Here is a 24,177-nt window from a genome sequence, read left to right as displayed (position 1 = left end):
AAAAAGTTTCCAACTGGCTGTGGAGGCTGGGGAATGCAAGTTGAGTGGTAAGCAGTGGGGAGTCAGAGGGAGCACTTTGAGCTATGCCTGCAGCAAAATAACACCCAAAGAAATCACTGTGCAGGCACTATCAGTGAATGCCAAAAGGGCCTTGAAGTAAATCATGGAGGATTTGATTGTTGATCTCAGCAAAATACCATCCAGACCTTGTCAGCCGTGGAAAATGGAAAGAAAAGAGTCAGAACCTACAAAATGCAAGAGCTCCAATTAGGCAAAGCCACTTAACTGTTGGTTTGTACTCAGTGCAGACATAACATAGAATCACAGAATCTTAGTGTCACCAAAACCAAGGGAATCAAATAACATCATCTAAGTATTAGAGAATCAGGCATTACTTTTTTTTTATTCTGGCCAGGGTGTGCAATGAAAATCCTTCCATCCACACATGACAACAGTATCAGAGCATCATTTCTGTTGGCTATGACCTTTAAGATCTTTGAGTCCAACCATTAACCCAATATTGCCAACTTCACCTTTTTCCCTGAAGTGGCAGAAATGGGGTGAGGAGGGAGAGGGAGGGTCTCCAAAAATGGCTTGTGTGAGGTGAAGGAGCCAGTGCTGTTCTTAGAGAGAGATTGCCAGTGTTGCAGTCTTCCTTTCAGTCCTGCACAACCACATCATCTAAATGACAACAAACCCTGGGATTATTTTTGTCCACAGTAATCTGGAAGAGCAGTTGAAGGATTTCCATCCTATAAGATATAAAAGTACACTCTGTGCCAAGTGGTAATAAGGCTTTAAGACCTCCATGGTCTGGTACTCCTAAGTCCCTGTCTCAGCTTCACTGTCAACTGAGCCTGGAAGCCCTGTATGCATCAGGAAAGGCAGAGGTAATGACATAAAAGGTCTTGCAGCAAGGAAGGAAGATTTAGTAAACCAAAATTGCTGCATTTTATCACCCAAAAAGTGCCATGTGTGCAAAGGGAATGCCCCCAGACTGGCAAAAATATGGTATGGAGGTATTGCCTCTGCTCCCCTTAGCTTTGCCCACATAACTCATAAACTGTTGTGGGGTCAAAGACAAGCTATTAAAATCTAGGAATGAAATAGAGTCACTGGATTGATGGAGGGAGGAGTTGCCAAGTGCTGCTTTTTGCCAGCAACAGGGGCTTCTGGGCATAAATCAAGGTTTTATCTTTGTTACCACAGCCTTTGCTGTGCGTTTCTCCTTCCTTGGTACTGTAGGAAGTCTCCATGCTCGTCTGAGCTCCACAGCTGCTCATTGTCATGGAGGGCAGCCCTGCAGCAGTCCCAAGACAGCTCCTGTCATGACAGCAGCCCTGCAGCACAGGGAATTGGATGAGCAGAGGGAAAGCCATGGGCAAATACGCTCATGTATGTGTCCAGGTGATGCCTTGAGTTTCTTGCACAACTCACCCATTCCCATGGGCAAGTGGGGGACAGTGGTGGCAGTGGCAGAGCAAGAGGAGGCTGGTGTTTGTACAGGTTTTGGATCAGGGCTGCATTACAGCTCTTATGGTCTCGCAGTTTGTAGAGATGAAGATGATGGCAGAGCTCAGCCCTGGTGCAAATATAACAGACCTGTTGTTGGCTGTGCATTTGTGGCCTGATAGCTGAGTGCCAGATATCCTTCTGCCACGCTGGAAATGTCAGAGGGGATGCTGTACCTGCTTTGCAGCAGTAGCACCAGCTGCTGTCCCTTGTCCTGTCCAGGGCTCCACGGTGCAGAGGACTCAGCTTTGCTTACCAGGCTCCTCCTGCAGCTAGGGTGGCAGAGGGTAAAATCCCAAGGTATCCAAGGATGGGTAGGTACTACCCTAGAGCACAAGGAGGAGTGGAAATGCTTTTTCTGCTTGTCCCAGTATTTTAGTTATCTGAGCAGCCAATTGTCACCAAATTTGAGATCTGCTGCTAGACTGCAGTTTATGTGTGCATCTGCGTAGCTGATCAAAATGGCACGTTCAAAATATTGGAGTTTTTTTAATGTCTGTGAGTGCTTTCTTTAAAAAAATAGCAGTGAAACTTCAGAGTGGAAAGATTACTATGTTACTGAAAACTCTGTTTTCAGGGTTTTCCCAGGAATTAATGAGCAGCTGCATGTTGGAAAGAAATTCTTTCTCATAAGGCTCTTGGGAGGGCTCAGGAGTCTTTATTGAACAATAACTGGAAAATCTGACCCAGAAAGCAAGTTCTCTATGTTTCTTGGAAACACATGATTCATGTTCCAGTCTCATTTTGTAGCCCTCGAACATGACAGAAATGTAAGGGGAAAAGTAGGAAAATGGAAAGGAAGCGAGGGAAGGCAGCAATAGGAATTTCATGTGTCACAGGATGAGCTTAGCAGAGTTTCCATGAGAGCAGTGAGGGAAAAACATATATTCTTTTGTCTATTAAAACTGCTCTTTGCAACATCTTATTGTTACTTTTGTGAAGCATTAATAATTTTTATTTTGTGAATTGCTGAAGGAATCCGGATGAGTTTTAAGCACAAACATGGACTTTGAAAAAATAGATATGAAAAACATGTTTTCCTAGGAAGACTTTGTGATTCAGTGGGACCCAGACTCAAATTTTTTGAACTCTAGAGAATTTAACTCATTGTGGCACAGAGATCAGTAACACTGCAAGTCATTGTTAGAGTCTTAATCTTGGACTTTGCCATGGGGCTTTTGGAGCCAGTCAATGTGGGTATCTCTTAATTCATGTCTGTGTATTTCTAAAGACTGTAGGGGGGACCAAGAAATGATCAGATAATCATCCCATACTGTTGCTTCACCTCCTGGAAGAGCAGTTTTAATGACTTTGTGCTGTGGACTGTGGCTGCTGCTGAAGTGGGGAGTAAAGATCCCTATTTCCATTACAAAGAGTGTTGTTTAATGATCAGCTGAAATATTGCTATTACCATCTTCGGGGCAATATCCTCATGCCCGGCGAACAGCTGGCCATGCACACAAAACGAAGCCTTGCGGGAGAACTGTTGTGCGGGGTGAAGAATTAACTCTGAGCTATCATCTTCAGGCAGAATTTGTTTTTTCCGACTTTCTTAAGGATGCAGGGGTTTTCCTTGTCAGCAAAAGGCACATCTCCACATGGCAACCTCGCCATCTGCAGGCCAGTGAGACAACTCGCCAGGGGCCAGCTCAGGGACACCTCGCTTACGGTGGTTTTGCCATTTCCTCCTCTTTTGTGCCCCATTTAACAAAAGGAAATCACTCCCTGGGTGTTATCCCAAAGAAGTTTAGAGTGTCTTTCTCTGGAGTTTAATCCTCTCCCAGTAGATTGCTTTAAAATGTAAAAAAAATGAGACTTGATGTTCTTCTGCAGCAGGCTTCTTCTGCCCTTATTAACTCAGGTCTGGTCTCGGCTGCAGGGAGAGAGCATGGCTTCCCAGCCCAGGCCTTAAAAATTAACACCCTCCCCCAGCTACTACAAATCAGCACTGTTGCATCCCAAGAAATACAGTTTTGACTAGAACACATTGTTTCATAAGCATATTTTTGCCATGAGAACATGTTTGTTTTTTTTTGTTGGTGGTTTTTTTTGTTTTGTTTTGTTTTTGTTTTTTTTTTTTTTTTTTTTGTTTTGTTTTTTTTTTTTTTTAATGATGCTAAAACACAGTGTTTCAGGAAGTTTGAGCTTTCCTTGTCAGGCTGGGGGAATATTATTGAAATGCATTTTTCTATTTGAAATAAATCTTAAGGGGGATATTTACTTTATTTCAGTGGTTATTTTGTAGTGCTCTTGAATGTCAGTTGCATCCAATTAACAATAGAAAGTCAAAACTGAAAGTAACCTGTTTCCCCCCATTTTGAATAAAAACTATCTCTAAGCTGAAATGATTTTTCATTTAAACCTGGGTTTCTAAAGAAGAAAGCAAAGACCTGGTTTTGCATTTCTGTCTGCCTAGAGCTGGGCACTGGTGGTATACATTGGAGAGCAGCGTGTGCTTATTTTTAAAAAAATATTTCAAGAGGAGTGAACCATATTTTTATTGTTTGAAAGGGAATGACCCAGAGGTTGTGCCTCTGCCATGTATCTGCTTCCAAATGAATTCTGAAAAGAGGAGACTGAAGTTAATAGAAAATAGTATTCAGAGTGAATTTTCCCATTGCCTGGAAACATCAGGTGAGCTCTTGGTTGCAGTCAGAGGGTCATACTCTGCATACATACACTCATTGCAGACTGCCATGACACAAGGAACTTAAGTGTTAAGAGGTGAGGGGAAGAGTCATTAATTCCCCTTACACAGGGGGAGAAGCAAGGCATAGACCAAGGCTGATTCTTTTGACATCAGAAAGCCTTACTACACTGGGGGACCAACATCTAAACTTAAATGTATTTTCATTATATTTTCTTAGGATCACATTGGGCTTAAGTGTTTGGTTTCATGGGGTACTTACACAAGTCTGTTTCTTTCAATTCTTAGTGACATTCAGCTTCATACATGCTCCTTCTGGGAGTTGTGTTCCCACACAGCTTACGCACTCTCTTTGTACCTTTTTCAAACATGGGTTGTATAGTCTGTGAAGAAAAACACCAGAGGACATAAGAAGTCCCTGAGCAACTGCTGGCATTGGTTTGGGTAAGAGAAGAAGAGTTGTAATTCAACTAAACCTAAAGCTGAAAAAGTGCTACCTTTGTAGGGGGTTGCTGTGATGACCTGTGTGCTCTCGTGGGCTGTCTTCCCCCATAACTCTGTTCACTCTCCACCACATTTGTTCCACTCAGTGTCACCTATGTATGTCTCCTGAAGAAATAGCGCTGGAAAGGCTGAAGGGGAGGTAAGGATCAGTAGTGGTGGTTTTGGAAAAGGAGTCGGATGCACAATGGTGAATGGTCTGAGTTTTCCTGTGCTGCTCATATCCAGGCACTGGCTCCAGGCTGGGTGGCTGCTGGAGTCTGCCCACAGCTGCCATCTCAGCTCCCTGCTGCCTGTGAAGTACATCTGCTGCTCTGCAGGCAGGATGCATGGATGGATGAATTACAATGATTTCACAGAGAGTTTGTGACAAGAAAGATAAGAACTGAAGTTGGCTCCTCCAAAATATCTTCAGATGGGGCAGGGTGAACCCTCAGCAAGATCCTTCTCTTCCCTTCACTGGCATTTATGGGAGCAGAACAAAGGCCCAGAGCAAGTGTTGGGGGTCTCTAGAGGGTTTGCTCCTCACAGACTAGCCCCAGGTTTGCCCAAATGCTCTGGCTGAGCAGCAGGCAGGGTTGGAATGCTTGCTGGTCATACTGGACTATTCAGTTTTCCTCAAAGGTTATATGTGAAACACCTGGGGCATTTCCACTGTTCTAACACCAATTTGGTCACCAGATTACTGACTTATTCTGCCAGCCTTGAACCACAGGTAGCCAAACCTGATCCAGCCCTCCCACACCACTGGGTTTGTTTCAGGTGTGCATTCAAAAACTGCCCTCACCAAGCAAAGGCAAGACAGGCAGTCATGTCAGGCCATGCAGCCCTGGCCAGCCACCCCCTCTATGGGCAGCACTGGAGGCAGCTGGTCCAACCAGCCCAGTCCTTAGCCAGGTTCCTGCTAAGTCACTGCTCCTGTTTCAGTAGCCAGAGTCACCTCCCTGACACACAGTTTTCCCTTTGCCCATGTCTGAGGAGCCAGCAGGGTAAAAGCAACAGGGAACAAGCTACAGAAAATGTAGGTTTTTTCTGAGCTCTTTTCAAAGCCATTCCATTTGCATAATTAATGTTCCATATTTTATACTTATTCCCAGCTGTCACATGAAACTTGGCACATGTCAGCTCTCTTGGGCATAAGGAAAACAGTTTGTATACTGATGAGACATTTACGGATGCAGTTTGTCTTTATTTCTCCTGCTCCTTCCCTGATAATGACAGAATGAATATCAGGTTGATATTTTATTTGCTTTTACTATTTTAATCTTCTCAATACACAAATAAGATTCAGTGGTACAAATAAGGAACCCTCTGAGGAAGAAAGCAGTGTTATTAAGAAATCTGTATGGCATGACAATGGTACAGACTTTCTTGTCACATGATGTGTGTAATTTAAATGAGTTAATAAAGATGTCTTTTGGGGATTTCTGATCTTCTGGAGCTTGGAGACAGTTAGAATTAAGATACATTTGGTGGGACCTTATTTGGGTGTTTGGAACACTGCTACTTACACTGTTCCCATTCCTGAGAAGAATCAAAGGTCTCAGTAACTGGGTTAGCAATTCAGAGCTGCCTTTTGATAGTCTATTGTATTGGTATGAATCCCAAGGGGCACAAGGATTTCACTCTGATGGTGTAATTCATCTTCATAGTTGTTTCTTGAGAAGGATGGGCTGGCTCTAAAGTGTCCAAAAGGCTTATTTGATTCCTTCCAGAAGTCTTGGGAAGTACAGCGATAGGAAGGACTCACCTACTATTTAGACTACATCTCAACCAGCAACTGCAGCATATGGTGTCAAAATGGTGTGCAGCCTTCAGCAAGTAGTTGAAATTCTTGGTGGTAAAGGCAGGCACTGGCTGCATTTACCTACAAAGCTGCAGGAAGCTGGCCATCCCTGCACATCAATTCTTTTGCTCATGTGCTTTTCTTTTGTAGATGCAGGGGAAATAGGTGCCCATGAAACTCTCCTGTATTTCTGGAATTTAGGGCACTTTATTTAGAAGGGGCTTTGGTTGCCTAACATGAGGCATCTTACAAAAGAATCTTGATTTTCAGAGAGGAAATGCTGAGCACTTTCCCCAAAAATCAGATCTGTGATAAGATGCCCCTTTTTGGATATTCAGGGTTACTATCAATTTTTTAAAATAGAGCCCAAAGCTATTTGGTGACTTTTTGAGGATAACCAGTTCAGTGCATTATAGATTTTTATGGCTTTATTTCCCAGTGATTTTTCCCTCTGGCAGTACATTTCTGCTGTTGAATGATCAGCACCATTGAGAGCTTGCTGTAGTACATCCCACCATCTTACACAGTTGTTCTTGGACCTACAGCTGAGGCACACTGAGGTTACTACCAAGTGCAGTAACAGGAGGTTTGTTGCAATTCCATAAACTGTTTCAGGTCCTTCAGATCATAAGAGGTAAAATACTGACCTGCTGATTCTTTAGTTATTCAGTATACAAAAAGTCTTTTAGTTGGCAGGAAAATAGATACCTAGCAAGCTTTTTTTTCCTCCCATTTTTCCTAAATTCTCATCAAGGAGTGAAAAATGTTTCGATTCTATAGAAAGATGTTTATGGAAATGAAAAGGATAAATAAAGCTCACAGGACATAATACGTTTTGGAAACCACATTGTGAGTGCAATAGTTGAAACTGTTTTGCTGATAGTACACATCCCTGTGCTCATTTCTCAAGTAAGAGAGATTTACTTTAATGTTCCAGAGAACCCCCCCGCCCCAAAATCTGTAAGGTTCCCAGATATTACTTATCACATTTCTCTGATCAACCAGACAAACTTCTTTTGGATGGTGTTCATAGTAGCACAGGAATAAGAGAAAAAATGTTTCCCTAAATTTTCCTACTATTGCTGGCACTGTTTTTCATCTGCTTTCACCGCTGCTTAACTGCATCCTGCTTTACAAATTCAACCATTAGGTGGGGCATTTCTACTGTCAGCAGCCCAGATTTCATCTGCAGCATCTTGTGCCTGGGACAGATGCTGAATAGTGCCAGGATATGAGGTCCCTTCTGTTATCTTTAGTGCTTTCTTCTTTTATCAGCTCCATTGATATTTAAAATAGTACAAAGGGGAAAACCTGAGTCAAACGGTTACTTAATGGCCTTGGTCTCTATCTTTTTTGTTATGTGTGATGTGTTAAATGGTATCCAACTGAAGAAGATGCTGATCAATTACTAAGTTATGCAGTTCATAGCCAAAAGTGCACACTCATTCATTTTTTTTTAATTTCATTTGAACAATTTGGAATCAGATAGCATTTTCAGGACAACTATTTCTTCCTGGTTCTGATGTCTGGGTAAAAGCAGTGACACATTTCCTGCCATTGCAGTGGACTAGTTGTGTCTCATGAACTGGCCTCTGTTCTTCCACGGGTTAAACTTCACAGGGCTTGGGCTTCCTTTGCTGTGAATAGCTATTCTTTATGTGCCCCTTTTAAATTTGAAAAAAAAATAATAAAAATCAACGAGGAGCTCTTTGTTATACCTATAGAGACTACTCATCCAGCATGGCTGAGCAGCCTTTTCTGAACTGGGGGGAGAGGGAGCTCTCCTCTGGCCCTCTGAGCTCTCCTAGCACCTGAAGTCCCAGAAATATAGGCATCACTTTCACTTCATGAAACTTTTGGGGAAAGTGATGGGCTCTTTGCAAACTCAGGATTCTGAGGCCTGGGCTTGTTCCAGTCAGCCCCAAATGCTTTAATCAAGGACTGTGTTGCTGCAGGAGATGGAGAGACAGAGAGGCACATCCAGAGGGCAGTTGAACTTGTTCTGAGTTTGGGGACCTGGAGAGGGCCCCAAAGGCAGAGGTTTGCCCTTCAGTCAGAAATGTGGGTGGATGAGTGGGGCTGCTGGAGCTGTTGTGCACTTGTTCAGCACGGTGAAGGGGACTGTGCTATCATACTGATGTGCCAGGTCCAAGCTTGACTACCCAAATTAGTCCAAACCAATCCTTTTGGGATTTCTGTATTACTAAGCGCCCATCTGGCAGATGACCTGCCAAGAAGAAGGGCTAGGGGAGATTTAACTATGGCCTAATTAGAGAGGACATAAAAAGTCTGAAGCACTTTACAGATGGCTGGTACTGGGAGCCTGCCTGGCTTCTCTGTTACCTCAATCTCTAGGCACCACTAACTACTGACTACTAACTTCTGCAGATGAGACCCTTCAGGTACCCCAGCTCCAGCTCAGAGTCTGGACTCCCCTTAAATGGCTCTTCTATTCAGGGTTTCAAAAACTTCTGGAAAGCCTTGCTTTGGAGACTCCAAAGCAATGGACTATGCTTGAGGCAATAACATTGTCATTAATTTTGCCCAGTCTCCTTAAAAAAATCTCTTTCCATGAGAATCTAATTCCATAGGAATATGAAATTTCAATATGTCACCTTAGAAGGCGAGCCTTGAAAAACCTTTTCTACCTGGGCTTTGGGGTTGTTTATATTCCCTGTTCCTGGCCTGGTTGTGATTGTGTATATGTGTCCATAGCTAAGCCAGGACTTTAAGGAATCTACTAAAAAAATTGCTGCTACATTTAGTATAGGCTAAGGATCTAATTCCTCTAGTGACCTTGAGAGATGTTTTCCTTGAGAACTGTACATTAGTAAAACAGAGGGCTGTAGTATGGAAAAGGAACAGAACTGCACAGAATTACACCCATTGTCCAGAACCCCAAAAGCAAAGAGATGTGCTGGCAGATGCCTCAAAAGTATGTGTTAGTAGGTCAGTCAAATTGAAACAGCAGCTGGGAGGGCTCTGTTCACTGCCTCTCCTGTGATGGAGTGGGAGATGTGCCTAAAGGATAGCAGGTGCAGAAATTTTTACCCCTCTACTCCTGGGGGTAAAAAATTTGTGAAGGATTCCTGACACTGGGAATGAAACTGTTTTCTGTTGTGTCAGAAAGGGTCTCATCAGAGTTCAAGCCTGGCCATTTGCACACATGGCATCATTTGCATAGATGAATATATCACTCCTCAAACTCTTTTTTTCTGAAATATTAATTTCTGGCATTCCTTTTCTTATCACCAGTGCTAAATTTCCTGCCTACTTTGTCTGCAGTGACTTTTTTACTGCAAGGCACAACAGACTTCTACTGCTCCTTCATGACTGGAATTTTTATGGCCTTGCTCTCTTCTTTTCTGAAGGATTAAGTGTGCTAACTCCCAGAATGAACTGATTTCCTTAAGTGAGGCTTTACCCATAAGGATGCATTTCATGCAAATCTATGTCAGGTTTTAAATGTACTTTGGGGAGTGTCATTTGACATGGATGGATGTTTTATTTTACCAGCAGAGATTAAGGCATGCAACAACCTAGAAGCTGCCCCTCACAAGATGACTCTGCCTGGCTTACCCTGAATGTCTGCTAGTGTTGATCCCTATTGAGAAGAGCGAACAAGGCAGGTGTAAAATGAAAGACTTATGGGCTTCCTGGTGCCTAAGGACAAGCTCTGCCAGGAAGCACCTGTTTAATATTTGTCTAACTTTCTGGCAGAGTTAAGAACTCTTTCCATTTGTTACAGAGTAGTAATATTTCCAGGTGTGAAAAAGGGGCAACTTCCCCCCAATTTCTTTTAAAAGATTAGCAAATGAATAATTAAGATGACTTCTAATTAGAATAATTGAATTCTAATTAGATTAATTAAAACACCCTTTATGAGAAGAAAGTATGGAAAGTATGAGTATTTTGTCTAACTAGACCTTAGAAAAACCTTTGACACTGTTTTCCACAGCACTGACCTAGAGGAATTGGCTGTTCATGGCTAGGAAGGGTGAATTGTTTGCTGGGTTAAAAAACAGATGGATGGCCTGGCCCAGAGGGTGAGGGTGAATGGAGTTGCATCCATCTGTTGCTGGTCACCTGTGATATTCCCCAGGGCTCAGTACTGGGTTGAGTCCTGTTTAATACCTTTATCAATGATCTGGACAAGAGGACTGAGCCTGCTGTTAGTCAGTTCACAGGTGCCCCCAAGCTGGGCAGCAGTGTTGATCTGCTGGAGAGCAGGAAGGCTCTGCAGAGAGGTCTGCACAGGCTGGGTCGATAGCCCGAGATCAGTGCTGTGAGGTTCAACAAGGCAAAGCACCAGGCCCTGCCTTTGGGTCACAATAATCCCAGGCAGTGCTACAGGACAGAGAAGCTGGAAAGGTGCCTGGAAGAAAAGGATCTGGGGGTGAATATGAGCCAGCAGTGCCCAGGTGGCCAAGAAGGCCAATGGCATACGGGCCTGTATCAGCAATAGTGTGGCCAGCAGGAGCAGGGCAGTGATTGTCCCTCTGTGCTTAGCACTGGTGAGATCAAACCTCACACCCTGTGCTCAGTTTTGGGCTTCTTGCTGCAAGAAGGTCATTGTGGGGCTGGAGCGTGTCCAGAGAAGAGCAATGGAGCTGGTGAAGGGTCTGGAGCACAAGTCTGATGAGGACCTGCTGTGGGTGCTTAACCTGGAGAAAAGGAAACTGAGGAGGGACCTCATCACTCTCTACAACTACTTTAAAGGAGGTTGTAGTGAGGTTTGTGTTGGTCTCTTCTCCCAGGTAACAAGCAATAGACAAGAGGAGGTGGTCTCAAGTTGTGCTGGGAGAGATTTAGATTGGATATTAGGAAAACTTCCTTCACCAAAATGAATGTCAGGCATTTACACAGGCTGCCTAGGGAAGTGGTGGAGCCACCATCCCTGGAAGTGTTAAAAAATTGTGTGGATGTGATGCTTAGGGATATGGTTTAGTGGTGGACTTGGCGGTGCTGGGTAATGGGTGGACACAACAGTCTTCAAAATCTTTCCCAATCACAGCAATTCTGTGATTCTGTGATTTTCCTGTACAGGCAGAAGAAGCCAGCTAATAGAGAATTTATTCTTCAAGTCTGGTACAAATGCTCTATGCTTATTATTTCACCTTTCTCAAACATGAAATGCAATAATGGACAATAAAAAGTAAATTATGCTTTTGGTTTAGTACAAAGTGACCTTTATGGTTGCCAGTTTATAAAAGTTTGGTGGACAAAGTAAACCCTATGCGTAAGGGCAGTGTTGTATTTCCAATAAAATCTATTTTAGTTTTTGAGGACTGGTGTGATACCTAAATCAAATTTTCACTTTGTGACCCTCTACATGCAAGAAAGCCTAATTCTTGGCAGGTTGGGAAGGAAAAAGAAGTCAAAGTTTAAGCCTCCTCAGTGGTCGGGAGACACAATGTTCATGTTCCCGCTTCCTGCCAGCAATGTCCCCAACTGGGTTAGCCCAGTTGTCATGTATGTGACTCATGTATATTGTGCTGGCAAATGGGTTTGATCTCAGCTTGCTGCCAGCCTGTTCTTGTCCTCAGTCTCTTGATGGCAGTAGGTGGGGGCATTCTGCCAACCTGTGCTTAAGGAACAGCCAGCCCTCAGCTGCAGAGCGTGGTCATGGAGAGCATCTTAAAAATGGAAGGAAATTCACTGCCACAGGAAAGCAGGGCCCTGTTTGTGTGAACCCTCTGTCCTGCTGAAGTTGAGTCCTTAGGATATGCCTTTAGGGTTCCTCCACAGTAAGTCTTAATATGAATGTGCAATTACAATGCTAAGGTAAACTCCTGTATGGGACAGTTGGTGCTGTGAGACGTTCTGTCTGTCACAGCTTTACTGAGACACCCCAGGCAGCAACCCTGCCCTCACTTCTCCAAAACAACATTCATCTTGCAGAAGATGCTATTATTGTAAACACAAAAATTTACCCCTTTTTTAGGATTCAGTGACATTGAATCTTGCTTTTTACTGCTCTGCTTTTTACTGCTCTGCTTCACATTGCATTGTAAAATGAAAACTTCCTAAGACTTTAAATGTGAGCTGAGGCACCTGCCTCATGTCTGTGTGCCCCAGCATTTAGAGTGGGACAGATGTCCCATGAAAAGCTGAATTGCTATGTCAAAGTGCTGAGCCCCTCTGGCTTACCTTGTCTTCATGGCCTTTTAGCGTTGAGCTTTTTGAGCTCTTACACTTTTTGCATATTCATTTGCAGTAATTAAGAACCCCTTGAAATGGTGTACCTTTACAACAATAATGCATACAGTATGTATGCCCAAAGTGCAAATAGTTTCCGAGGAGGTTAAATCACAATTTTTCCAGTATTAATATTAATGAGTTTGACCATTTGCATTTGTGTTAAATCCCCTTGTAGCATCAATTGCTTTGAGGATTTTTTTTGCAGATAAATGAAGCATTCCCCTCCTTCCCTCATACATCTGCTAACAGTGTCACTCAGTGCAGCAATAGATCAACAGTTCCTGCTAATCTGTGAAAAGGCAGAGCTTAGAACAAGTGCTTTTTGACATAATTAAAGCTACACTGCCTACCACTATTCCTGGAAGAAGAACTAGCAGAGTTTCATTAGGACAAGTAAATACAAATAGAGTTCAGCCTGAACAACCTGTCTTTGTTACAAACAAAGCCCATTAGTTAGCACTGAGAATTTGAAGCAGGGCTAAATTCACACTGATCTCAAAGCCCTTCTCATATTTAATTTATAAACTGATGATTAATTCAGTGATTAGCTAATTCACTTGCAGTGATTAATTTAATTCATGTCTTCAGGCTAATGTTTAAGAAAGAAAAAAACCCTAGCTCTGATAGATGCACATCAATGTCCTTGTGATTAAAAAATGGTAATATAATGCCCTGGAGGAAAAAGGAGAAAAGAAAGATCAAGTGAGTCGGTAGCATGATCTGTGGTAAGTTCTTGCCTAAGCTGTAGCCGTAATTTTTAGCTGTGATGTTTAAATGTGTCAGTTACTCTAATGATCAATGGTTTGAAAGCTGAATCTAAGGATCCTTCACTGTAGCTTTCCACTGTATATTTTGAGAATGGCGTTGCTTTAGAGCAGTCCTCCAGCTCTGCCTTTTTCTCACTCGTTTTGCCAGCTGCCTGCCCGCTCCCCTCCCTTTCAGCAGCATCTTTCTCATGCCTCACCAAAGTCTTTGACGAGAGCGCTTTGTACTTCTTAAATCCAGGCTGCTTTTCTCTGTTTCCATCAGGATTTACCACATCTTTTGATACAACATGTAATGATGAGAATGATTTGGGAGATTTCTTTGTATTAGACAAACTGGTCTCTTTTGGGACAGCACTGCTTTTACAGTTTAGGCCATTGCTTGGTGATGGAGCTTGATAGCTTCTGAAATCACCCACAGGGCCCTCCTCTCCTGAGCCATCATTGCTGTGCCTCTCTGACTGAGCTGAAGAGCCTAGCTGGTATTTCTCTCTTCTCTTAGGGTCACTCTTCTTTTCTGGACTACCAGTTTTATATGTTGGTTTTTCATCATGTGGTGGTGGCAAATGCTCCTTTTTGACTGTGGAATTATTTACTTGACGCTTCATGGGCAAATTTGAGTATGGGGGCGGGCACATCTCAGAAGCTGGATCTTTGCTTTTATCTTTTACAGCATTTGCATCAGGCTTTGTAAAACATTCAGATATAGTTTGTGGTTTTTCTACTGGAGTATTTTTCTCAGGCTCCAATAATTTAATTGAAGGAGGCAATGGATGGTTACCAGAACCTTGGTATTTATCTTTCTCTTTTGCAGCCTTTTCTTCAGGTGACCTGGTGTCCTCTCCTGCTGGTATCTTTTGCTTCCTCTCTTCTGAAGTGCCTTTTTCTTGAGGTTTCAGTACTTCATTTGAAGAAAGCAGCTTCTCAGAATCTGGATCTCCATCCTTTTCTTTTACAGAATTAGTACCAGACTTCTTAAAACCTGAAGAATCTGATGGTTTTTGCTTTTGTTCTGGAGTAATTTTTTCTTGAGGCTTAACCAATGTTTTTGGTGGTATTGATGGGCACTTCCTGGAACTTGGAAGTTTGTCTTTCTCTTTTGCAGTATTTGTATCAGGTGTCAGAAAATCTTCAAATCTCATTTGCTGTTTGTCTCCTGGAATATTTTCCTCATGCATTCCTGGCTTTCTTGATGGAGGTAGCTGGTGCTTCCCAGAAAACTGCTGTTCAATATCCTCTTTTACTGCCTCTGTTTCAGATGATCCAATGTCTTCTGCTGCTGGTGTCTTTTGCTTCCTCTCTCCTGAAGAGCTTCTGTCTTGACAATTTGGCACTTCGTTTGAAGAAGGTGATTGGAACTTCTCAGAGGTATGTTTAGTCTCTTTATTGTCTGGCTTAGTTTCAGGCTTTACACAGATGTCACCTGGTGACATCTGTTTCTGTGTCTCTAGAGTGGTATTGTCCTCATCAGCCATTTTATTGTCCTGGTATCTTGTATGTCTTGGTGGCATTGAATAATTGTTGAAGTCTGACTTGATGTTTTCCAGGCCTTCACTGTCATTTGTATGTTTCATTGGCTCATCTGATGAGTCCAGGTGTTTTTTCCTGTTACTGTAATTGATATTTTCATCTTCTGTCACATCATGTTTGTGTTTCACAAAATCTCTTGAAGATGCTAGATTCTCCAAACTCTGTCCAGTATTTTTCACTCCTTGAATGTTGGTATCATGCTCTGATGAAGGTAACTGGGGTGTTTGAAGACTATGAGCATCATTCTCCTTTGAAGAGTTATTATCATGGGCCACAATATCATTTGATGTGAATACTGGTTCCTGCTCAAATTTATGCAAGGCATTTCTCTCTTCTTTCTCCTCTGTCTCCATCTCACTTTCATGCTTCATGTCATCATCTGAGGAGAAGAGCTTATCCCTTGTGTGTTCAGATATTTTATTTCTACTTTTTGCATCCTTCTGGTCTGAGACCAATTCAGGTGATGAAGGAATTGGATTCTCTTCTAGCATAACACATCCTTGCTTTTTGGTATCATCTAATATTGGTGTTCGGCTCTTCTCCAAGGGTAATAGGGGGTTTCCTGCTAGTGTGGTTTTATTTTCATGTTTTCCTGGCTTTGTGGTTGAATGTGAAGGAGAGTTCTCATGTTTCTGACATGTATTTGTCTCTTTGTCTGTAGAGTTTTCATTTTCTGTTGCATGATCTGGGAATACTCCTTGGTTCTTAAAATCACATATGGTTTTCTTTTCCCCCATTGTGTCATTCCCACCATTTGTCAACTCATCTGCAGGAGGGTGTGGAGGCTTCTCACAGCCATGGCTGTCATAATCATGTTTCACAGCACCAGCTCCCTGTCCCACCAGATCAAGAGGTGGAAGTGTCAGAGGATTTCCAAGAGTGTGATGGATACCTTGTCCTGCAATCCCACTCATCGATATTGGAAAAGAGGTTGACAGGGGTGAGTGCCATGCCTCAGAGTCAGGCCAGGGCATCTCATCTGCAGTGTCCTCTTCATGCTCAATGACAGATTCAAATGGCTTGTGGCAGGTCTCCAGGTCAGTGAAGGAACTCCTTTGCAGGCCTTGAATGTTTGAGTGATTCATCATTTCACTTGATGATGATAATTTGTCCTTCCCAAAATCTTCTGAAATAAAGGAACTGTGCTTCACAAGGTCACCTGGCAAAGGGCTTTGTGTTTTTTCCAAAGAAGAAGTATCCTCTTCTGCTGCAGCACCAGGCTTTGGCTCCAGGCTCTCATTTGAGGAGAGTGTAGGTTTGTTCTGATTTGCATCTGGAACTTGCATGTCCCTATTGGAAACATTAAAGTTATTTTGTGAGCTAAAATTCATTTGAGGAGTCTGAGGCTGCATGGTTTTTAATTCATTTTGCATTTGGCTGTTGGGTGTCTTATTTTCCTCCTCTATATTTGGGACATCACTATCATTTTTGCTAGAAGTAGAAGACATTTTGTCTTCACTGTGAAATGTTGCTTCTTTTTTGGCTTCCTTAGAACACCTGCCTCTTAAATCCAGTGCCTCTGTTGGTGCCTTCAAGCCAGAAGCTGGTATTAGGACAGTTAGCTGTCGATCATCCATTGAAGGCTCAACTTCACAAGATGCTGAAAATTTTGTAGAGTAAAATGGCAGTATGTTTTCCAGTGCTTTCTGCTCTGGAACACATTTTTGGCCTGCAAAGAAAGGGTCTTTTTCTGGCTCTGTGAGCTCTGTGTCATCTTCATCTGAACCATATACATACAGAGATATCTCAGGAATCTCTCCTGGTTTAGTATCCTGAGGACTATGTTCATGGGATCCTCCAGCTGCACTACAGTCAGGTGAGTCAGAAGGTAGGCTGTCTTCCTTAACATGTTGCAGAGCACTGGTAATCCCCAATAGTGAAGATGTGTCAGGCCCATCTGGCATGTTAGTTCTGTCACAATCTAGACCACATTCAGGTAAGGGGGGAATGCAGCCTGCAAGATCATTGTTTTTATGAGTAGTTGAAGAGTTATTTATAACAGGATGAAAGTTGGGTCCCTGTTTTGTGGAATCTGTTTTAGCCTCAGCTAAAACATCCTTTGCATCTGACATGGTCTCTGGTGCCACCAGTAACTCTTCTTTGTCCTCCCTGTCCTGTGCTGCATTTCCTAGGGTGTTGTTTTCTCTGTGGTTTCTGTCAGATCCCTCCTTTTCCTTCAGTAGTGTGCCATGACCAAAAGGCTGCTTTGTGGCATTATTTTTTGACCAGCTCCAAGGATGGTTAATTTTGGTAGCCATGCTGAATCTGGGCACTGGGACCGTGGAGCATACTAAATTTTGGGACTCTGGACTCTTTATACCTGTGGCTGTCATTGCTGCCATGCGCAGCACTCTGACCTCAGGCTTATGAATAGCTTTTCTGCTGGGGAAGTTTTTAGTCTTTCTCTCACCTTTGTGCAAGAGCGATGCTTTCACCTCTGCAGCTGAGCAGAGAGTGCTTTGTTCAAACTTCTCCTTCAGTTTGGACAAGACTGAATTCTTATTGACTATTTTTGGCAAACTGTTTGCTCCCTTCTTTTTCCAGCTGGGAGACTTTTCCTTAGCTTCTTTTTCTTCAGCAGCTAAAAATTTCTTCAGGATGTTCTTCACTGTGTTTTTTCCAGTTACACTAGTCCACCTTGCCCTCTCGCTGCGTGCTGTGTCTGCATCCTCCTCCACTGCTTTTCCATCTCCCTTCCAATCTCTACTTCTGTCCAGCTTGTTACCGGCCCTGCTCACCCACATCTTCTCTTTAATGACCAGTTTGCCGACTTCTCTTCTCTTCTTGGTGTACGGCTCGCGATTGTTGTTTAGAAACCTGGACCGCAAGAGCTGAAATCTGGTTGGATACTGAACCCTGGTTGGATCTGGACATGGCTGGTTAGAGCTCACCTGGTTTTCTTTACCTTCTGCCCATTTTGTCCTCTTGTTGCTGATCTGTGGATCGCCGGCTGCGAGCTCGGTGACATACAGCAGCAGGCTGCTGAGAACAGCAAAGGCTCCTTGCTCTGTTGCCATCCTATTGAGCTTCTTCTTCAGCACCAGAGGGTCTATAAGCATCTTATTATCTCCACAGAAGTGTGCGCTTTTGGTGCTGTGCAAGAGAAAACATAAATGTCTTTTCAAGTTGTCAGCATTGTCACTCCCTTCTTACTTTGCTTTAATGGCATGCTGCTACGCATGAAATGGAAAAAAAACACTTAAATTTAGAATTTCTCAAGAGAGTTGATGTTAGTGGCCTGTTAAAAAGCATGCTAAGTGCTCAACAAGCTTCATGAGGCATGGTGTAGCAGGAGTGTCAGGGCTTCACAATGTCCCACACAGCATTGTCAGCTTTCTTCTGTGTTTTGTGGGCAGTGGAAGCACTTAGGGAAGCAAGCAATGCTAGTTGGGGTCACTACATCTCTGTGACACTAGTCCCTCATTTAGAATTACCATGTCCTAAAGTGAGAGCAACACTGAAGGCATTTTCCTTTCCTGCTAGGTAAAGTGTAGGCAAAGATAAATATGATAAGATTGCAGTTAGCATGAAACCATGGTTCTGTCTCTGGTTTATAACCATTAAAACAAAATATCAAGGCTGAGGGGCCCAAATGCGCCACTGATGGTTTTTACTATTGTTATAGTTTAGAAGTCAGTAGATACCTCCCCAGAATTAAAAAAAAATCCACAACAGGGTTGCTGATATTTGCTTTTTGATAGCACTCAAATCCCACATCAGGACTATGCTCTTAAATCCGCTTTGTGAAGGCTATCCTCACAACAACAACCCTGGCAATGTCCCTTGACTGCAACTTCTTTTAATGTGGAGGAAGAAGGATGGTATGTTGGACCTTTGTTTATTTGAAGAATCAGGCCTTTGGACAGCTGGGGATTTAGGCAATGCTTTAATTGGTGTGGATCAGTTACTAAATAAAATACTGAACTCAGCACAAAAGCTGGAGCTTGAAATCAATAACAATAGATGGGTCTAGGAGGGAAAAAATGGAGAGGTGTCATCTTTCTGACACCATGAAAAGCTGGAAGGTTACTTCACTGTGCAGTGAAATAACTTCATGCACAGAATACAGCCTGCATACCCGCAGGGGATTAATTTTTATGACCTGAAGTGGAATAAAAAAATTCTTTACATTAAATCCACATGTAGGAAATGAAGAAAGGCTGCAAAGAGGATCATCCTTTAGGGAGTGTCAAGCTCAGAAAATTGGGGAAGGCCCAGCTGTGCCCCAGCAGCTGGCACACCATGGTCTCTGAAAGAAACTGGACCCGGCCCCCTACTGCAATATTATGGAAGCTGTTTGCAAAGTGAAGGGTTGGTCCTTGTCCAGTTGGGTTGTGAGATTTGGATTCCACTTGGCTGCATTTCAAGTGCACATATTGAAAATTACGTCCCTCAGCAGAGGGATGCATTTGCCATCTTGAATGGAAGAAGGTCTATTTATAATGACTTTGTAGGTATTTTTAAAGGCCAATAAAAGAAAAAAGCCTGACAACTGGCCCCTGTCTAATGTGACAAACAATATCTTGTAGGTTTTGATAGGGAATGACCACATTTCAGCATAGCACAGGTGGTATCATCCACCCTTTCCCCTACTAAATTGACCACAGCCAAAGAGGCAAAGATTCTATGTTACACCAAGAAGCCCATTCGTCCCAACTATGGGAATTTCCAGAATAAAGAAAGAACCAGAATTCAGAGTACAATTGGCTAAAAATATCCAGGTTCATTCCCTCTCCTGCAAGTCTGCTGATATTTTAACTGCAAGCTTACCATCCCTCTCCTTCCTGAATACACCTGTCTGGTGTATTCAGAAAAACATGTGGGCCATCAACCAATGTGCTTCAGGGTCATCTCTGATCTCTCAGAACAACAGTGGAACCAGATGCCCTGCTTACCTCGCCCTTCTGGACTGCTTTGGTTGCTATAAATGGCCACAGTAAAATACAGACTGGTCTTGCTTTCAGCATAGCCAAACTACTATTGATTGTGAAGGGAAGGAGGCCTTCTCTGCTAGGAATATTCATATGAGCTATGAAATTCAAACAACTTTGTTAAAATATACTATGAGTGAGCTCTATTCAGGGATTTCCTTTTCCATGTTAGAGTGTTATTATAGGATGCCATCTGAAATGTAGCATTTATGGGAATACTGCATTGCTTTAAGTACCAAGACATGGGTTGAGTGTTTGATCCATATTCACCAGCCAGCAGCAGAAAATGAACAAACAGCTATGGCACCTATTTAGGGCATCTGCAGTTCTTCCAAGATGACGTCACCTGCAAATGACCATTGTGACCATGTAAATCTGAAATGCATTCTGTGCAAGGGCAGTGGTACAATGACACTGAATTCTGAGACCATCACAAAAAAATGGAGGTAGTGATGAGTCTGCTTTAACCTAGTGTTTGGGAAACACCATGGTTTCCCCTCAAGGAAGGACACCTAAGTAAGAGGCTTCTCATGTTTGGGAGCATGACCGCCATTCTCAAAAGGCTAAGTCATCATCCCTAATTTTTCCTTACTGTCTTTTCCCAAATTGCATCCTGTTACTCTTAAACTATGCCATCTATCAATGAAATATAGTCACCTCTATATCAACTACAAACAGTCAATTCTAATCCCATTGGGAGTATCCAGACAGGTAGTCCCCATGCACAGGGGGGAACCCCATGCCAGCAGAATTAATTACCCAGCACTGTGAGCTATGCCATATGACAAGGCAGATACTTGGGCTCCTCCCTGATCCTGCAAAATGGCATAATGTGCTTTATCTCCCTCACCCCTCTCTTCACCTGGAGATACTGGTTTCCACTCTTTTTAATGACTGTGATGTGCCTCAATGTGCTGCTGCTTATGGAAACTGGTTTATGCTGCTGCATGGTTTTCAGTGTCTGGAAGACAGACTGCTTGGACCTGTAGAGGAAGCAAGGACACTTTCAAAAGTTACCTGTCTTCTTAGCCTACAAATAATTAAGATGCATAAGACAGGCTGCTTAGTTACTTATTTATAGGTTCTTTGGGGACATTTATCACAGGCAGCATCAGAGTGGTAACAGCCTAATATGCTAATGGAGAGCAACCCTATCCTGCTAGCCAGCCTGTCCCAGAGAAACCTCTGCAGTGAATACTCCTGTGTCGTGAGCAGAGGAGAGCAGAGGTGCCAAGGCAAAGGGACAGGAGCTGGCACTCTCTCCCAGACCTGCCTGCTGCCTCCTGCACCAGTGCCCTCCAGCCTTTCCATTCAGTTAGGGGTTCAGATGCTGCTGAGTAGCAGGGCGTGGTGGCATCCCATGGCATTTGCTAAAAGCATACATTTGTAGGATTTTCTGGCTTAGTGTCTCTGGTGTGGAAAAGAGAAGGCCTTGTCTCCTGAACCTGAATTGCATGTTAAATATCTGATCACCATTTTAGACACTCTGGCAGCCCAAAAGATTAGTTGTTGCAGGGACAGTGGCATGGGCAGAAGGAAATAGCACTATGGAGGCCTCATTTAAAAACAAGAAACAAATTGAAAAACACTGTCCTGCAAAAACTGTCAGAGATCAATGAGATTGGTCTACCTTACTGTTAGTGGGCTCTGGGGAAATGGCCATGAGCTGGAGTGTGCAAAGTGCTGCATCTCATGGCCTCCCTCATCCCTGGACATCCCTACCTGGTTCTGTGGTGTTTGGTCCAATGACCTGCCCCTAGATAAGGAAGACAACCAGGAGCAGCTCTGCCCACTCAAAACGATGCACAGGCCTTTTGAGTGTGTTCAGTGAAATGATGGCCAAGGCACTGCCCACCCCAACATTGGGTGCTTTAGAGGTTCAGTCCTTTTTTTTCAATGAGATTCTCTTACTGATCTCTGAAACACAACTTGGTCCTGCTCAGGTTGGATAGAAGGTAAAGCGGGGAAAATTATGAAGCCTCTTGATATTTGTCGGTGATTATTTTTTCCCTAAAGGAAGAAGAAAAACCAAAGTACTAGAAAAAGTCCTACCTTATGCAGAATATGTTGTTCTCTCTTCTCTACTGCTGAATTTATTACAGGAGTGCTAGAGGCATCCTAAACTAGAAGCAATGTTTTCAGAAAGTCTTGGTATTCTCTGGCTACTGACACAATTGCTGCCTTTGGTTTAACACATCTCCAAAGCAAACAAGAAAGCACCTTGCGAAGCTGCCAAGAGAAAACATGCTACAACAACGGAGCGAGAGGTAACGCGCAGTACGGAAAACCTTCTCATATGGACATTGTCATGCAGGCTGCTATTCCTACTGACAGGCATCACCTGCTCCTGTGTCTGCCACATAACATCCCAGTGATGATTCCAGCAATGGCTTACATGGAAAAAGGCGTAGGAAAGTACTCATGTATTTTTAGCTATCTTTTTAAAACAGTTCAGCAGCTGGAGAAAGACAGGAGAAACCAACACCACATAGGCAATCACACATGGTGGAAATTAGAAAGCATTATATAGACCTCACTTTCTGAATTTCTAAAGTAAAACATGAGGTTAAATGTGGGAACAAATTTTGAGCTCACTTCTGCGTTATTTCATTGAGGATTCCATATTTGTGCCTGTGCTGCTCTTTGGGGGCATTAGGATGTCCTTCATCAAGGTCTACTGTTTGCTTTGTTTGTGGTCTGCAACTTATAACCCAATTATAGTTTGCTGGTTTTCTTGAAAAATGAGAAAATAAAAGAAAAAGAAAAAATGAAAAGAAGGGGGAAAAAAGGGAAAGGCAAAGGAAAAGAAAAATAAAAAAGAATGAAAAAAAAGGACAAGAAAAAAAATGAAAAAAGAAAAAAAAACCAAAAAAGATTAGAAGAAAAAGAAAAAAAAAGAAAAAAGGAAAAAAAAAAGGAAAAAAGAATTGTTGAAAAATAACTTGGAGAGGAAAGCTGAGATGAAGCCAGGCAAGGAAAGGCAAAGAAAAACAAAAGATAATAAAATGAAAGGGGGGGGAAAGGAAAAAGGTAAAGCAGTTGTAACTTTTCTTCTTAAGAGTTTTCATGGTGCTTGTGAAATGTATCACAACCTAACTGTTGACCTATTACAACTGCTTGTAGACCTCAGCCAAAAATTCTGATACTGATACAGCAACATATAATCTGTTCAATCTAAAAATAAAGACTGATACTTAGAAAATAGTGCAAGATTAATTTATTTACAAATATTTCAGCCAGTTATATTTTAGAGAAACTTTTTTTCTGAAGACTGAGGAAGAATAAAAACATAATTCAGAAATTTTAGACACATTGATCAGAAATTTTAGACACACTGATGCTTTGCTTGTTCCTTGGAGGTATTTTTAGTGTTGGCTTTTCCTTTTCTGGAAGCTTCTAATGTAACAATACCTTACACCACAGTGCTGATACAGGGATCAGTGATTCATTAAAAGCTAATCCATGAGACATTAGGTTTACAAGTGTCACAGACACATTAGATTTGAGAACAAGGAGGGACACAGTGGTGAAAGGATTGTCAAATATACAGAGAATATCCCCGTGAGTGGGTACTACCATTAGTTTTGCAAGAAAGCATTAGTTCTGAAAATTAATTTCATATGTGTAATTACTGGAAACAACTGTTTAGGACGTGGTATTATAGCAAGTTAGACTGAAATCAGTCAAAAGATGTTTTATTTATTTTTTGCCATTTGAAGTTTAAGCAGCACTCCTTATATTTAGAAATCCCTGCATCTGTAAAAAACCCACAAATATCACGTATATCTAATCAGTCTAATGATTCTAATCAGTCTAATAACTCAGCTATCTTCACTTGCACACAATGTACATAGAGCTCTTCAGACTAACTCAGGGTTACTTCACTGTGAATGCCAGTCAGGTATCTACAGGGTTTGATATAACCTTTATAGAAAGAGAAAATGGAAGAAACTCCTTTACTTTTCCTCCATGGATAGTCGGTAAAGATTCTCGCCCAAGAACTCGAGCCTCTCCCTTTGCTCCAGGTCCTGGTACAAGCCCTTGGGCACCTTGCTCAGGCCGTAAACCAGGCCGAACAGGCAGCCGGCGATGGAGCCAGTGGCCGCGCTCTCCCCTGCAGGTTTAAGCACAATTGCAGTGGTCTCTTAGTGTCACCTTCACACACACAACCAAAAACTGCCCTGCCTGGAGGAGGGAGCATACCACACTGATGGAGCACGGTGGGGGCCTGTCGGGTCAGTCCTAAAGGCTAAGGATAAAAGTAAGAGCGCAGTGCCAAGGCAAGCACATGGAGATGCCACTGTG

The 24,177-nt window shown here is 42.7% G+C and overlaps 2 protein-coding genes across 6 annotated transcripts in view; both read right to left on the bottom strand.

The window, feature by feature from the left end:
- Positions 1-376: 376 nt before the first annotated feature.
- Positions 377-23,969, bottom strand: LOC146768770 (uncharacterized). 2 transcript variants are annotated; one of them, XM_085558569.1, is made up of 4 exons: positions 23,833-23,969; positions 22,214-22,330; positions 4,657-18,034; positions 377-4,542 (listed from the first exon to the last, which is right to left on the bottom strand). In XM_085558569.1, the coding sequence occupies exons 2-3, from the start codon at positions 22,237-22,239 to the stop codon at positions 13,405-13,407; spliced, it is 4,656 nt and encodes a 1,551-aa protein (XP_085414695.1). In that variant the 5' UTR covers positions 22,240-22,330; positions 23,833-23,969; the 3' UTR covers positions 377-4,542; positions 4,657-13,404. The 2 variants fall into 2 exon arrangements, with proteins under 2 accessions (XP_085414695.1, XP_085414699.1); XM_085558573.1 differs by lacking the exons at positions 22,214-22,330; positions 23,833-23,969 and adding an exon at positions 20,109-20,218.
- The window catches only part of LOC110478728 (inactive ADP-ribosyltransferase arh2), a 43,658-nt gene continuing 19,857 nt past the window's right edge, over positions 377-24,177 (bottom strand). The window contains exons 7-9 of one of the 4 annotated variants that reach the window (XM_085558984.1): positions 23,833-23,986; positions 4,422-4,542; positions 377-3,303 (exon numbers count right to left, since the gene is read on the bottom strand). In XM_085558984.1, coding sequence (XP_085415110.1) covers positions 4,437-4,542; positions 23,833-23,986 — 260 coding nt within the window. In that variant the 3' untranslated portion in view covers positions 377-3,303; positions 4,422-4,436. Of the gene's footprint in view, positions 3,304-4,421; positions 4,543-20,199; positions 20,219-22,192; positions 22,331-23,071; positions 23,987-24,177 lie in introns of those variants that run through there. The other 3 variants (XM_085558998.1, XM_085558990.1, XM_021545544.4) reach the window with 3 other exon arrangements.

This window comes from Lonchura striata, chromosome 1 (genome assembly GCF_050655825.1).
Source record: "Lonchura striata isolate lonStrDom1 chromosome 1, ASM5065582v1, whole genome shotgun sequence".
In the NCBI taxonomy this organism is placed as follows: domain Eukaryota; kingdom Metazoa; phylum Chordata; class Aves; order Passeriformes; family Estrildidae; genus Lonchura; species Lonchura striata.
The sequence above is the reverse complement of the archived record's forward strand: the minus strand, read 5'-3'. Positions and strand labels throughout refer to the sequence as shown.

Excerpts from the sequence above, each read along its gene's own strand:
- LOC146768770 (XM_085558569.1), bottom strand. The coding sequence starts at position 22,239 with ATGTTATGTGGCAGACACAGGAGCAG. Across the intron at positions 18,035-22,213 it reads TGTGGCAGACACAGGAGCAG|CACCAAAAGCGCACACTTCT; the intron begins GTGATGCCTGTC and ends TCTCTTGCACAG.